Source organism: Varroa destructor, unplaced genomic scaffold (genome assembly GCF_002443255.2).
Source record: "Varroa destructor unplaced genomic scaffold, Vdes_3.0 BEIS01000001.1, whole genome shotgun sequence".
Lineage (NCBI taxonomy): Eukaryota > Metazoa > Arthropoda > Arachnida > Mesostigmata > Varroidae > Varroa > Varroa destructor.
Window position 1 is genome coordinate 69,266,658 of NW_019211454.1, and position 16,093 is coordinate 69,282,750.

Below are 16,093 nucleotides of genomic sequence, written 5' to 3' on the forward strand. Positions count from 1 at the left end.
AAAAGTCATGGACAGTGACAACGAATAAATCCATTATAACTCCGGAGAGGTTAGCTGAAGAAACCGATCCAGCCTGTCAATAAACGAACATAAAATCCAAAGCACTAGTAAAAATCGTACATTGTGGGTACCTTTTTCACTGCCTATGTTGCTCTTCTTCAGAAGGTCTCAAGTACGCTAACTACCGTAGACGACGCTTATGAAATATGCAATAGTTTCGTAGCGGCAAGCCTTCTATTAAGCCCAGGATGTATGATCATTCTAGCCAATCACAAAGACAATCGAACAAACAAAACAACTAATATAAACACGAATCAGCAGAAGCGTATATTTATTACGATAGCTTTTTACTGGAAAAAGCATTTTGACATATTCTGTTGCCATTTGATCCTTCGCGGGCCTGCGAGATAAAGGTCCTTGTAGGTCAACTAACGGAGCTTGTTGACTGCGTCCATTGACCCGAACAATTTTATTAACTGTGCTTCATAGTTACTGATGTTGCGCCGCATAACATCAGTACACTTGCCTAGCAGCCGCTCAAAGGTTGCTACAAACAGAAAGGCTGTTCGAACATCGCCCCTAGCAATGACTGTGGCTGCGCGAGGTTTTTCGGTCAGTAAAGAAAGTTCTCCAAAATAGTTGCCCCTCGCAAGAGTGTTAACCAACTGTTCTGTTCCATCTTTCGACTTCACATATATATCTACGTTACCTTGTTCCACAAAGTACATCCCATCAGCTTCATCGCCCTGTTTGATGATAACGTCACCATCTTTGTAGAGTCTTGGAATGAGTGCGTCGCATAAAGTTAGTCGTTCCCTGGGGGTCAGTGACTCGAAAATAGGCACCGAAGCTATCAGTTCATTATAGCCTCGTCGCAGTTCGTAGGCCTTACGGAGAACTACTCGGCGAAACATCGTCCGGTCAATCTTCCACATTTTTCCTAGACAAGTATACGCAATCACCATATCGATTAGCAACCTATGGCCCGAGTTTTCGTCTCCTCACCATCTGGTCACTGTCGCCTCATTTTCAGGCTGCAGTTTCAGTCTTACCCTCAGTGTATTAGCTGACGTTAGCTACTAGAAGAAGAAAACAATCCTGTATTGAACGTCAATTCTATTCTTCAATCTATATGTCACAGTCGTTAATCATATAGGACCATTATGAATTTGCACTATAGCAGTCTACTAGTGAAGAACTGGCTCCGGTCGTATTTTTAATGTTTGCGGGGGACCGGCCGAAAACTTCTCATCAGTTCATTGTTTTAAACCTTTCTAACACTGAAATGGAAATACGCGGTTCTATTTGTGATGATTATGTGTTTTTATCTTACCGTCAGTCACAGCCGTAATAGTTGCTGCCCTAGGTTGATCGTAGTAAAGGGCCAGCTCACCAAACGAGCCCTTGTTGTCATAGGTTGACACCTTTTTCCCATTAATCGTTGCATCAAACTTCCCGGTGTCAACAATATAGAAGTAGTCCCCAGGATCGCCCTGCCTCATTATGACTTCACCAGCCTTCACTGTTCGCTCCGATAAATGATCGATGACCTCACTCATCTGGCGATCATCCAAACCCATGAATACGACGACATTGCTTGCGATATCAAGCAGCTTATCGCGCAATTCGGGACTTTTCGGTGTTATTTTGGGTATCGCTTCCGTGTCGGTGGCAGGATCGTAAGATTCGCCGCAAACAGCTTTTCGCCGGCTGCGTCGATCCGCGTGACCTGGGTCAACTGTTGCCATTGGTTGTCTCCTATATCGAGCTAGGTTTGATTCTGATCAGAGAAATGTAAACAATGGAATTCGTTTGCGTCCATTAAAAACTCTTCCGACACAGGCGAAAGATACGCACGTTTGTACAATGTATTCACGGACTGCGTACGCGAGATAAAAAACGAAGCGTAGTTTCGGTTACGACGGGGTGGATTACAACAATGTGAGGAAATTACACTTAGGTTTCACTGTAAATTCAGTTATAAGCTACTGTAAATCTTTAACACGTTATGATCAGGCGTCACGAGCTGACTCGGATATTGCAGCCAATCTGAAGCAAGCATTCGCCCTACACCACGATTATTCAAGTTTATGTGCCTACTTGCTTGCCACTTGGATGATCGAAGTAACCTTGATAATGCACACGGGGTTCCGGTGCGGAAAATCAACATCATTGTAAATAAAGTTGTGTTTTGGGTATAATGGATAAGAACTGACATTGGACAAGGACCCACAATTAGTGCGCATATATATTTTTCAATTTCAAAATCAAATTGGCAACAGCAGACGTCCTCTGAAGTTGACGTTCATCAAACTTGTGAGCCTACTCGAAATGGTGTGGCTTTGTTTGTTTGTTTGGTTGGTTTCGATCTGTGTACGTGTATACATCTGCACAGAACTTGTATAAATTTCTACGATATCGTGGTGATTCGACGGATTCTGGAACAGTGCTACCGCTGCTCGTTGCCATTGTTATATTGATAAACGAACGTCATCGATTGGCCACACGAATAATCCCCCATTGTAGAAGAACTTCGCACGAAGGAAAGCTGAAAAACTTCGTTTAGAATGAGGCGCTCGAGTGTGCAACAAGTTCTCGTAAAAAAGCTAGCCGTCTTCGGCCTGCACAGCGTAGAGCCTCTTATTAGGGTCCATTATACAACGGTGGTCACCATAGTCGGGCTGTCAGATATCGATTACTAACTCCAGCTATTCGTGTCAATCAGGCACTGTTTATATGCTGCTGCGGCAATGATGGACGCTTAATTGATTAGCGACAGAAGTTACGTGCATCATACGTGCGATAGTCATTTGCGGTATTAGGTAGTTGCGGTAAGTTAGCTTTGTGGTGTCATTGGCACTATGTCTCAAAGAGCCTTCATGTTTAGCGGCGAAAAATTATTGCTACCTGCTCCGCTTTGGTCCCATCTATATACGAAGCCCGTGGTATATGAACATGAAGGTAATTTGTATTGATCTCATCGCAATTTTCTGATTTATTTAAATACGTCGTTTTTTTCTCATTGAAAGAAAACGTTTTCTTTCTGGTCTGACAGATTCGCCTAGCTCGATTCCTATCAACTTTTGCATCATCCAACCCAAAGTGAGCCACTCAACAAAGCGAAAAATTAAAAACGGACCCTGTAGTCAGTCGAATAGACAGGCATCACTAACGATTTGGTAGAAAATAAATCATTAACAAATTATGTTAATTGAGCCTTTTCGTTATTCATCAGTCTCTGCATTTTTTTTGTATCAAAACACACTTGTCCTAATTTCCGGATAAACTTGAGTTTACTCACAATGACGTTCATATGAAAACCCGAGGTAATATTAGCAGTATTCCAGATCAACTTTATCAATCGACTTCAGGTAAAATTAATATTAAAAATAAAACTTGAATTTCTTCAGTTACACGATTTGACTTTGTTAAACGAATATGATCTGATGGGGTATTTAACGAATAAACAGAAGAACTAAAGTTGTTCCGAGGCCCGATGAGATCGTAAAATACTACCCAAGCGGCTACGAGAAGAAGAAATGCCATAAATGAATGAAAGAGCATGTCGATCCTGCACCTGGTTTAAGGCCGTGCCGGGAAATGGGCAAAGTGCAGTTGAACCACAAGTGTCCTTGTCTGTAGTTACCGCCGTTACGGATATGCTAGACTAATTTCAAATAGGACCTGGCTACCATGTTGTGGAACGAACATGTTGGTACGGTCGTTGATAATATAACTTAGGGAACCATTAAAGCGGTTCGACTTAATATTTATGCAATTAGCGATGCTTTAAAAATTCAGCAGTGAGCTAAAGTATGAGCGTTCCTGCACGTTTAGAGCAGTTCTGAGCGTTTAGAACTGCACGACCAAAAGCTCAAACATACACACTACCCGAGATCTGTGTATAACCTTGACATTGTGTCATGCACATCGAGCACGTGCATGTTTTCTACTCATCATTACTCATACATTTATGGTAAGTCCGCTTTTGACATTAGTGCAGAACCTGTGAGCAGTGCAATACTGTTAACACGCATATAATTTTGTATATATATATATATATATATATATATATATATATATATATACACATACATACATAAAGCATACGCATGCGCGTACGTAAAACATGCATGCTATAAAAACACTGTATAATATTATTGCCCGTGTTAAGCAATGCAACGAAATAAATATAAAACATTATGTGAACTTATTATTATGTGAAGTTATAAATTATAACTTATAATAAACATATGAAGTTTATTATAGGCGCTTGAAACAAATTTGAATCTAACAAGCAGTCTACTTACGTTTTATGCCGTTGTAGATACCATATATATAATTTCTTAACATTAAATAACCATGCGTTTTATTTATAGTTTGAGATTTCATCAAAAAATGCTCATAACAATGTCCAGGTAACTTCAAATAGCCGCTCGACGCGATCAATTACCAAAGAGCCCCAGGCTTCTTAATCGTCTCAAACTACGCGGATAGCAAAGTACATAGCTACCCCTGCGTTCAGTTCTCGAGATTTTCAAACGCGCTCAGAAGCTAATGGGAGTTTTTCAAGACGCATGGATACATCTGCGACGCTGCTCGTTAGCGTTATGTTCTTCTTTCTTATCTCACTACCTAATTTACGTAATATACGTTGATGTAGTATAGACATGGTACATTGACGACAATACAGGTGCCAAGAAATAACTTCCACAAGCTTTCAAATAGTAAATAAATATATAAAAAACATGAGCGATAATCAAGAATAGCTCAAATACGCATATATATGTATATATATATATATACGCGTATGCATGAGTGGCTGTGAAGGCCATTATTCTAGCATAGTTGAAGTTTTTGTTGCTATATTAGATAACGAGACAATAAGATGTACAATCTGGCTGCTTACATGAAGTTATTGATACATGTATACGTACAGACATACGTATATCGATTCTATACACAGATACCAGGATCCAGATCGCATGTGTTCCATTTGTCCTTAGCTAACTCATGCTCGATGTTATCCTTCGTAGAAAAGCTTTCTGATTCAAATGCTTGTAGTTTTCATCAGACGCTTTAGGAAGCGTGCCAATGCTGGCTGTTGTTTGTCTGGACTGTGTATAATGCTCAGCATTTCGGACACCGGTCCTGTGAAAGGCCTACTCGTGAAATAAATCGTCGAAATTAGAATAATAAAACGTAATTTTAGGGACAGCTATTTATTTAGGTGGCTGTATCACGTGTATGAACAAAATATGTCAGTATCTATTCTACTGCGGTAGCGGAATTAAATACATAAACGTAATGCTTATTTGTGTATGTCATTTGGTACGGTTCTACTTAACACCGTACTCCCTAGAGCTCTGCTACTTCTATATCTTCAGCAGGAGAAGGGAGGCAGTGATATGAAGAACAGCTCGCAGCATTCTTCTATTTCGTAACCCTATTTTGCATGGCGTTGTTAATCGCAAATGCCTGCGTTAATTCTAATCGTTTCTGCCTTTAGCGCAGTCCATTTACTCTGTAGTCTAGCATAATCTATTAATTATAAAGGCATCGATTTCTTAAACTTGCCGTCAACATGCTGTACGTACTTCACACCGAATTCTGTCGCCTGAAGCGAGCTTCAAGACATAGTAGAAAGGTAGAAAAGAGAACATTGTGAACTTAAATATTGCTGTTATGGGTCGCGTGTCTTCAGAGGAACACATGTCTGTTAACTTCATAATTCCTATCCTGAGACAAATGTTAATTCTCGAAGTCAGTCGGGTTTTGTTGAGTCTTCAGCGTAGCACGACACTTAGCGAAGGTCATCATCATCCTTCAGCTGCGTCCTTTTGAGTCGAAAATTTGAGCTTTCTACGCGGAAATGTTATCTATGTTATCCTTTATGATGTCTACGCATCTGTCCAGTATATTTTCGAGAGTCTCAACTCTGCAGATACGCGGATCGTTAGGTCATCGGCGACAATAATAACTGCTAGGTTATTTTTTGTGATCGTTGCAAGGTTGGCAAAGTACAATCCTCGAAAGGAGGCAACAATGCGCCCAGTAATCACCGTTTTCCTTGACCATAACTCCGACCCGTCCTGTTTTAACGGAACGACAACCGTCCCTGACGTCAGCCTAATTAGATACAGTATGACCGTCACTGAATTCCATCGGCAAGTTTCATCGCCTCTTCCGACAGAGTTATACGGATCCGAACACTTCTGATCTGTCTTTCAAGCTAGTGAGTTATCAGGTACTTAAGTCGAGCCAGGTGTCGACGGTAAGTTAGACAATTAAGCTGCAATAACTTGCCTGTAAATTACAAAAGCAGATGACAATGAAAAACTTAGTGCCACTTTGTTAATATACTGTCATACTTCGCCTGGATTTAGAGGTACGAATTAATTAAGGGTATACGTAAAGGGAGCTGGATGCCTGAGTCAGATTCTCCAAGATAGATACTTGTATGTATTTGCAGTCGTCAATGTTTTCATTCCAAAAGACTAACTTCAAAAAAAAATAACTTTTGGGTTAATCAGAACTAAGCAGCTTTGCATTTTTTAACGCTTTTAAATACAATTGAAAAAAATACTACCGTAAAACATAAACACGTGAGCTGAGATGTGTGGTACTTTAAAGGCGTTTTTGCGCAAAAAAAAAAATTATATTTATATATATATATATAATTATTATTTTATACTTTGTTATAATTATATCACGTTCAATATTCGCTCGCTATTCAGAGAAAGTATTTGATGCCACAAATCGATGTCAAGACATCTTGATATAACCCTTTACGTAATTTTAGCACGATAGTCTGAAACGTTTGATAAGGATCTTCGCTTTTTGTATTAAGTTAAAGTCCAACTCGGAGAGTTAGACTTTAACTTAATCTCTATGCCCTAAAAATTTCGGTGTATCGTTCTTTGCCTCTCTGCAACAACGGGAACTCCAGGTACTCATTATACAATTTTACCCGAATGATTATCTAATGGATTATGGTATAGTATACTGCTGTACTTACACGTGTTGCGTTTGGCAGACTTGGACTAATGAATCTTTGAACTCGGAAAATCAACGAGTGCCTAAAATTCTACTCTACTAATGCTTTAAAACAAACACTTCACTTATATATAGCTCTCCTTTACTTCATACTACTATTTCTCAGATGATCGTGCCTATTTACATCGTGTATCATGGTTACAGAAGAACGACAGCTGATTCTTTGGCATATACCTCAGTTATCTCTGCACGATTTGAACTGGGAGCGGTTTACAACCGAAGGCGCCACGAGAATCTAACTCCACCTGCCTGAATGATCCATCGCTACGCCAGCGGCGCAGACGTTGTAATCCCGCCTCTATTCTCATCCTAGTTTTGGCCGTATCCCTACTTACATACGCAAGACGTATTTGGGACGCGTTCTTGCCGAAGTTTTTTCTAGCAAAAGGACCATTCTGCACTTTTCAAACTGCAGCTTCCGTTTACATATCCGTAGAAGCAGCTCCTTACAATTATCTATACTGTCGTCGGCATTGATTTGAGCTCGAGTAGTAATATAGGGCAATTAGTAAGATCAAACGATGAGACTTCCCCGAAGGTAACCTCAACACCATGCGCATTGATAAGTGCGTCGCCTTTTACACATTTAATTGCCCACTATCGACGACATAAAAAATCGTTACCGTTGTTCCCCTTTATTGAGATAGTTTCTTCCTCGTTAACAGATCTCGCGAACGCAGAATCTTCAACGCCTGAAAAGACGACGGACCGACGAAGTATGCTAAGCAAGGTTAGCTAGATCAAGGGATTCTTCATAAATAGGGAGACGTTCCGGAAAGGTTTCGGTTGAAAAATACTTCCATAGACAAAATTCATTTGTCGTACAATTGCATAGCCTACATGGTATACTAACATAGCAATTATACAACATGCAAGACCTATGGGCCTGAACGTACAAACGGTACAACTGTTCGTTCTCGCACGTACCACAGTTAAAATGATTACATTATGTACTTCTTTGATGTGCACGAAAATTATAGTAGTACGTATACATCGTGTAGGTAAATGTATCCTGTTAGACGATTCTCTCGAATACATTTTGAAAGACTTTTCACTTCATTTGACGTTAAGCATATGTCCATATAGCGTATATATGCATATAGATATATTAAAAAGAAAAAAAAAAGGAATCATATGGATAATATTGCTCACTTGGTAGTACTACAAGACGATATTTACATCAGTTCACCTTGATGTGTGTGTTGTTGGGCCAGGACTGATACGCGTCTAGCAACGCTGATGCCAACGCGTCCATCTCCATCGCATGGTTATAGGAATGACTTCGTGTCGAATAATAGGCCGTTAAGCACAACATCAATCCACACTAATAAAGAAGATTCCTGCTGTATTAATGCCAGTTTATTAACTGGCATTAATACAGCAGGAATCTTCTCATAGTACAATGGAAGATCGATCTCGATTGCAATTAGTAGTCTGACAAATCTAAAGCTTCCGAAGATTATTTCATGTGGTTTCTTTTAGACATAGTACATAGAAAGATTAGCGCTTGCAAATGAAAGCTTCTTCAACTGAAGGCGAACTGGAATCCGCCAAACCAGCCAGAGTCCAGTTTATTATAAAATCACTCTAGAATAACATTAAAAAGTTCAAATTCCGACACAATTCTTTATAATACTTATAAAATTATTTACCTTAAAATTTGGTAGACAGCACTTAAGCATTGCAAGTGCCTAGTGAATTATCCATAGCTTGAAATTTGTAGCTATGACAAAGCTGCTTTGATAGAAACTGCTTAAATGCTTATTTAGGAAGCTTTGCTCACCGTTTACTATACGCTAGCCAGTGAAAGCTGAAAAAATTTTGCCATTGTGTACTAAAGTGAGACGGTTTTGCTCTCTGTGACGGATTACGCAATGATACAACAAGCTCTGTGCAATGGTTTCCTCATTAAAGAGCGACTGATGGTGAAGTTGAAAGGAAAAAAAAACGAACTGCTTCGCTCGGTGTCGTTATCCTTGAACACATATCGAAGGAGCTCAGTACCCAGTACAGCTGTAATGATATGTATGCATAAATCCAAGGAAAAGACTTCAAAACAGACCTTCAAAATTGCCTACTTTTACTACACCGTCACATAAATGCGATTGTATATTTGTTGCACGGCGTCTTATCCATACGTGAATCATAGTATACTGTAAATAACAGAAAGATAATGAATTACTCCTGGAAAGTATTACTACGCGTCTGAATGCTACTCACAATTTGGCTTGGTTGGTAACCCGCTTTCGTTATTGCTTTATATTAGAAAGGCCTAAGGCCTCTAGGCACCAATACACTCTCTGCGAATGAATCTAATAAACGCGTAATTTTATGGTGATAAGATACCTTCGGATAATTATATCGAACCGATCGCAATCGTTTCTTTATGCACACTGTTTGCTAACAGGCGTCAAGGTTCGCTGAGTCTATTTAGAAATAATATAATCTATCTGGAAAAATCTGGTTGAAAATCTCGTAATACCGAGGCACCGAGCAGGTAGCATGGACGCCCTTCCTGATCCTTCAGTAGACCGTAAAATGGCTGTAGGGAGAGTTCTATTTGTTGGTGCAACACAAATTGATCTAGTTGTCACAAGTCACGATGCTTCGAGCGAGTAACGATATCATCAATTTTTGTCGCTTAAGGACGTATAGTGCAGACGATACGGTGTTCGTCAAGACGACCGAGGCAACCGTCTCAACGTGAAAAAAGAACCTTGAGCGTACGTAAAAAGATTACAGTAGATTCGAAAAGCATCTCTGTACGCACAAAAACAGTCCTTTATTCCATCCAAGATCGTCCTTTATTATATGACCCCTCGGATAGCTACAATTGTAACAAAGACTGATGGTAAGCTCATCGTGGAGACACAACAGCAGCGCAAGGCCCGTCTTTGACTGTCTCACTCAATTTATTCTTTATTATAATTTTTTTTTCTCTTATTTAATTATAGTCAATTTATTCGTTGGCTTCTTTTCTAAGGAGAATCGGCCAAAATAATAGTAACACAAATTATCTAGCAACAAAAGCCCAGCTTGTTAATGATCTACGGTTTTTTTGCTTGTTTTAGGGGCGCAATTAGGGGGAGCTGTCACGCATTAAGAACCTCTCACATACTACGCGACTATCCCATAAACGAGGCCTGGAACAACACCGATGTTCGAGAAACTGTTTAAGGTAGAGCTCATAAAACTTGGTGACCCTATGCGTCCTTGTCATTATCAGGAAAATCAGGTCGTGCTTACCTAAATAGCAAAATGCATTTGTACCAATGCGGAGATTATCTGAATTAAAATCGCAGTGTCCAGCAAAGCCAATTGTGCCTTCGCCGTTACACCTCATCAAAATACTTCAGTCGTACTTGAAGTGATATAAAACAAAGGAGAACCCTAAACACAAATCGTCAAACATAATATACGCGAATTGAACGACGTCACCGATGAAAAAGTTTATCCTTTCGAGGTGGAGAGTAGAAACAAACATAAGGCATATACTCTCGTGCAATTAAATAACACTGTTAATTTCCTGTGATAAATAAAGTACAATGTGTTACGGTCTAGATCTATGGCTATTGAAGCTTAGATTTGGTTCGATATAGTAGACGGATATTTATGTAAAAGAGTCCAATGAGACATTTAGCAATGACAACAGTTATTGCTTGAGAAGTTATTTTGTGAAGTTATTGTGACATCTCTCGGGAGTCTAAGAGCGAGCGAAAATCTCATTACATATGAGATACTTCATTTTGATCGAGCTTCCAGTGTTACTACAAACTGCAAATAGTGAAACGATGATGCGGCATAATGTCGAGGGCGATGGCGTTCGGCGTTGAGTTACATCATCGGCTAGCATAAAACACACGTATACACAGAAAAAGGTAAACAAATACCTCCGCTCAAACACATACACAATAGCGTCAGCAGAGACTAGTACACTCTTCGTGCCAACATTTGACTTAGCAATAGGTCACGCAGACACGCAACGTGACGGTGACGACACCGAACCCACGATTATCATGTCAGTCGGAGCGGCTCGTCGATTATTGGGTCAGTGCATTTCTGGTCGCGGCGTATTCGTTGCCACGTTTTTCGGTTCCATCCACGACGTTGTCGTCAGTGTTATCAATGTTGCGGCCGCTTTCTGTCTCGTTGATTTCATCTGCGGCTAGCGTTGCTGATGCAAAAATTAAATCTCCAATTTTTGCTGTTTATCGGGACGAGCGCTGTTGTACTAGCCACTCGACTAAAAGCCCGTTACGATGCGTATATCTACTGCAATAAATTGATAAATATGCTCATCGTTTATCGACACGGAACTGAGCCATGCTGATTCCTTCTGGGTCTGGTTTTACACCACCCAGTCCCAACAATGGCTATACTTACCGCTAAGTATCAAGTGCATAACAGGGTATCAATGCGGTGTGCGGGGATGAACGTCGAAATAATAGGGCTCGTAGTTCGACGATAACTTCAGCATAACAGCCATACATGTAATACCCCAAACTAAAAACATAGACCACCACTTGATAACGTCGGGGGTTCATAGCCTGTAAGGGACACGTAATTTTTATTTATCCAAGCATAGCAGCGACAGCCAGTTGGGCGTTCAACTCATACAGAGCTTATTAGGAAGCTAAAATACTGCTAAAACACATACAATTTTTGTCACACATTCGTATCACATCTCTCATGTCGGTTCCCCATATTTTACAGAAATTTTCTATTCCTTTTACCGTCATAGCCCATTTTTTTTGTTCGTAAATTAACTAGCCAGTCTAATTTATGAAATTATACGAACACGTTTTTCTTCACGTATTTCCAAATGCCCTACCGGTGACGCCAGCAGCTATTCCGCAACTATTTGGAGCAGTTCTACCGGCCATTGCAACTCCACTTTCGCCCTTCGTCCCTTGCTCTCTCTCCCGCTATAAATATTTCCTTTCTTTACGGTTGCCATTATAATTGTTCCTCCTGCTACTGCTGCCCCGCTCCTCCCCTTCGATCGGCTATACTCTGCTGTTCGCTGAAGTCCTTGTCCGGCTCGACATCCGCCATTGCCTGACACTTTTCGTATCCTAGCAAATATTAGCGCATTGCCGGCGGCAGCGACGGCCGTGGAAACAGCGGTCGAGCACGAGCTACCACAGCGTTGTGTTTACCCGTGCTTTCTGACGGTCAATGTAATCGACACGTGACTTCAGCAAAAATGCATCAAGTTTGCCTCAATGAACGTTCATCTATTATTGTTATGCCTACGTGGCCCATCTCAATGGCAACGATTTACCACTCTCTCTTCCTTTAGCGCGCGGATGTGTTGGAGAATTTGTTTACGCTACGTTTTTCCTAAATGCTTAATCTTCAAGCAGCTACCTAACCTCATTCAATTAGATACATGTGGTAAAATAAAGAAACAGCGCCCAATTCTTAAAGAGTAATAGTTACGCCATGTGGTTTATGTTGTGTATAGGTGGCGCCTCATTCGAACTAGCAAGCCATAGTTTGGCAGCGCCTACCAGTTGTTGGCCGTCCACCAACGAAGGCTTTTACCTTTCAGCCGTTGCTGCGGATCATACAAGGTCCCGCAACGAATCTTCGAGTGGACCGCAACTTTCAGTAGGGACCAGATCATACATTGGTCATCATTTATCTTTGAGCGGAAATTAAAATGTGAATGAAGAATCGACCGCTGCATTAAGCCAACACTCGTTATATGAACATAGCGATGATGCTTTAAGTCCAGCGTTGACCAACCCAGCGCTTCCTAATTAGTCTGCCTTCTTCCTTGCTTCCAGGCTTGGTAATGGTAGTAGGTACAAACATTCGAATGCTTTTAGGGTAGTCATGGGTAAGTGGAACATTCTCATAGACTAAACAGTTAAGGTAGCGTACGCGTGAGAAGGCTATATTTATGACCGTGGATAAAATAATGATTATATTTACAGACAATACGATCGTCCATGGACATTTTTGCGTCCAAACAACGTTTGGACAACAAAGCACAACGACAGATCGCACCAAGCTCTTCGGGAATAATCGGCCAATAGATAAACTGTTACTGTTAAGTTACACGAAGAGCACAGAACTGCGGCAAAGTAGAACTATTGAAATTTTGCAACGGCTTTTGACGTGAGTATCTGCCATTGAGATATATAAAAGGCAAAAGAATGAAAATTATGCTAACGCTGAAAATTGCCTCGACAAACAAATCAATAAAATGAAACATTGTGTTTAAGTAATGTGTAATTACATGACTTTATAGAAAATGAACGGATTACAGATAAACATTTGTCGATTTGACAGTTCAAACAGTTTGTGGTGTCAGCTGTTGCGCTCAATACGAAGCGGTATGTAACAATAGCTCCTCTGTATACAATATATGTACATATATATGTAACAATAGTGGGAGAATGCTCACAGTAAGGTATGATTCGTGTATTCCTTCAGGAGGACCTGGCCGTATGGTTTGGTAGAGTCACCGCATGATTAAGAAGCATCAGATAGGGCATATACACTATATGATGGTTTCTATCCAACGAAAGCGGTGGGTTGTAACGAACGCTGTTCATGCACGTTTAAAAAACGATCGTGACTATAACCGAATGAAAATATCATTTGTTTTATTTTTAGGTTATAAAAAAACTCTGAAGTATCTTCTGAGCGACTTCCCGCATGATCCGATTAACTATTGTATTGGCTCATCGGGTTATAAGAAATTAGAGAGATAGCAACCAGCGCAGTGTACCCTTGTTGGTCAAAAGAAGAATCACTCTTTACCAGAATAGTTTTTTTTCTTCTTCTTAATATTTATTGGATTATTAAGAGCCTGAGAGATTTAAGCGTGTCTCTTCATCGTAACTTTCAGCCTCCAAAACCTTGGCCAGCGAAATTGTTGGCTATAGAACTCCATGAAATCTTTAGTCTAAACCTATCGCTCAGAACGACCATTAAGTCGAAAGGACAATAATCTTTTATGCGTTGTCTTTTTAAATCACCGTAAACATCCATAGGTATTCCATTTTCTACCTCTAAATATTGGTCAGAGTTTTTTTAGACGATTTTTCCAAGGTTCCCATCAGTCTAAATATAGCGACTTAGTGATAGACAAATTCAGTCGTCTTAATCAAATACATAAGCTTAGTCGAAACAGTATTCTTTGATTAAGGCAAGAGATAATTTTAGAGCTTGTTAAGTTTCTGAGAAAGATGGCCCTTAATTAAGTTGAGAACTTGATGGCCCCTCACACTACACATCTAACGTATCGAAACAGACTATCGTGCAAGACGAAGCTTACCTCTGAAAATAGACAAGAATTAGAGAATAAATAGAAGAATACGGCAAAGAGGAAAGGTAAAATATCGAATTGCGTACCGGGTATTTTGAAGGTAATACCTTCGCGCAAGCTAAAGAACTTTCATGTCAATGATAGCAGGAGACCATGAAATACACACAATTACGCTGCTCCTCGGCAGCTAAACACTTCCCAATGTGTTCACTATAGACCTTATGTGGGGGGAGGTTAACTATTAGGGGTTTGCCTGGACCGAACAACAAACTGGGTCCATCACAGTAAACTCGCAACTCACTGCCATCGCCATCGTGATAAACATTTTGTAGAATAACAGTTTAGATAGTGTTCCTTTCTACAAATATATATGGGTGTTGGAAATCAACTTTAGTTCCGTGAGAACATTTACTTACATTTGAAAAAATGAATCAACCCAGAACTTCAAGCGACTCCAACATTAAACACTTTTTCTAAACATGTTAGTTAGTAATAAAAACTTTTCTTGTCCCTCGTAGCTTTCATTTTGTTAACTCCTGCATCAATATTTAGGCAATGTCATAAAAAAAAAAGTTGCAGTTGAGGGAACAGAGCTTTTTCAGGCATTGATAACAGGGTTACGTGCTGTATATACTAGGGGGGGGGGGGGGGGTGTCATAGTAGTTCAATGCAGCATTATTTTTTTTGTTTCAAGTAATTGAAGTCACAAGTACCTAGTGAGTTATGTTTTCGTGCGAATTTTTGTGGATAGCCTTATATATTTTATATTATATATAGAAATACATATACATGTAGGAATTTTCGTATGAATCAAATCTATTCGGTGCTCATGTGGCGGATTGAAGTACTGTGCCTGTCCGCATTGGTCTTCGAGAATAATTGAAGGCGAGACGCAAAGTTATAATGTTCAAAAATAGAGTTTTTTGCATTATTCACCAAATAATATGCCCTATTATCGATAGTCTGTTTCCATGTAACTAGACAATACAGCAGTCACCGTAATAGATGTAGGAAGCAGGCAAGATAGGCACACTCTTATGTAAAAAATATTCCCAAGTAAAATACAATCGTATGGCGACTGTGACAAACACAAATGCATATTAGTCTTTAGAGTAGGGGGAGTAAGAGAGAGGGTGTTTTATTCCTATGCATCTGTTTATTGTTCAATTTCCTTGACATGTTAAGAAAAATGTATCAGGCATCAGTTGAAATCACTGGGTTTCCCCAGTGGCCAAAAGGCTAACACCATTCCTTCCTACGACGACCATGTCGATGTTAATCATGGAGACGGTAATTTGCTATAGCTATGTAGTTTGTCAGTGACGTGAATGTGTGTGTAGGTGAGTGTAAATACATGTACACGTCATTGTGAAGTCACACAGATACGAAGCCAAGGGGGAGCTAAAATAACATGCGTAGCGGCGGCTCTTCAACGCAATAAACTCACTAAAAAATAAAATATGTATACATATATATATCTTGCCAATGCCTCTGTTTCTGTAGAAGCTTGCACCTTGCCGTTAATTACCCGATCCTCGCTTGATTCCTCTTGAAAGAGACTCGCATCACTTTACCCTGACACGTTCTCCCTTGCGCTAGAGATCTCTTCGTCCATCCTTCTTCTTTTTTTGTTATTGTCAGTTTACCTGCCGCCTGCCTGCCTGTTTGAAGCAAGTTTACCTGTCTGTCTATATGCGTCCTACCGTCTACTGCTTGATCCGACGGCTTTTTGCTTTGCCATTGTCGCTTCTAGGT

General features: G+C 40.1%; 1 protein-coding gene and 1 long non-coding RNA gene across 7 annotated transcripts; both read right to left on the reverse strand.

The window, feature by feature from the left end:
- Window positions 1-304: 304 nt before the first annotated feature.
- LOC111248550 (cAMP-dependent protein kinase type II regulatory subunit-like) lies at window positions 305-1,835 on the reverse strand. Its single transcript, XM_022801028.2, has 2 exons — window positions 1,334-1,835; window positions 305-940 (listed from the first exon to the last, which is right to left on the reverse strand). The coding sequence occupies exons 1-2, from the start codon at window positions 1,746-1,748 to the stop codon at window positions 429-431; spliced, it is 927 nt and encodes a 308-aa protein (XP_022656763.1). The 5' UTR covers window positions 1,749-1,835; the 3' UTR covers window positions 305-428.
- Window positions 1,836-5,199: 3,364 nt separating this feature from the next.
- Window positions 5,200-9,363, reverse strand: LOC111252924 (uncharacterized). Of its 6 annotated transcripts, none has more exons than XR_015328072.1 (4): window positions 9,277-9,363; window positions 8,209-8,380; window positions 7,231-7,748; window positions 5,200-6,306 (listed from the first exon to the last, which is right to left on the reverse strand). It is a non-coding gene; the product is annotated as an uncharacterized LOC111252924 (long non-coding RNA). The 6 variants fall into 6 exon arrangements; XR_015328069.1 differs by having other exon boundaries at window positions 8,209-8,336; window positions 9,277-9,353; XR_002674414.2 differs by lacking the exon at window positions 9,277-9,363 and adding an exon at window positions 8,709-9,219 and having other exon boundaries at window positions 8,236-8,380.
- Window positions 9,364-16,093: the final 6,730 nt, after the last annotated feature.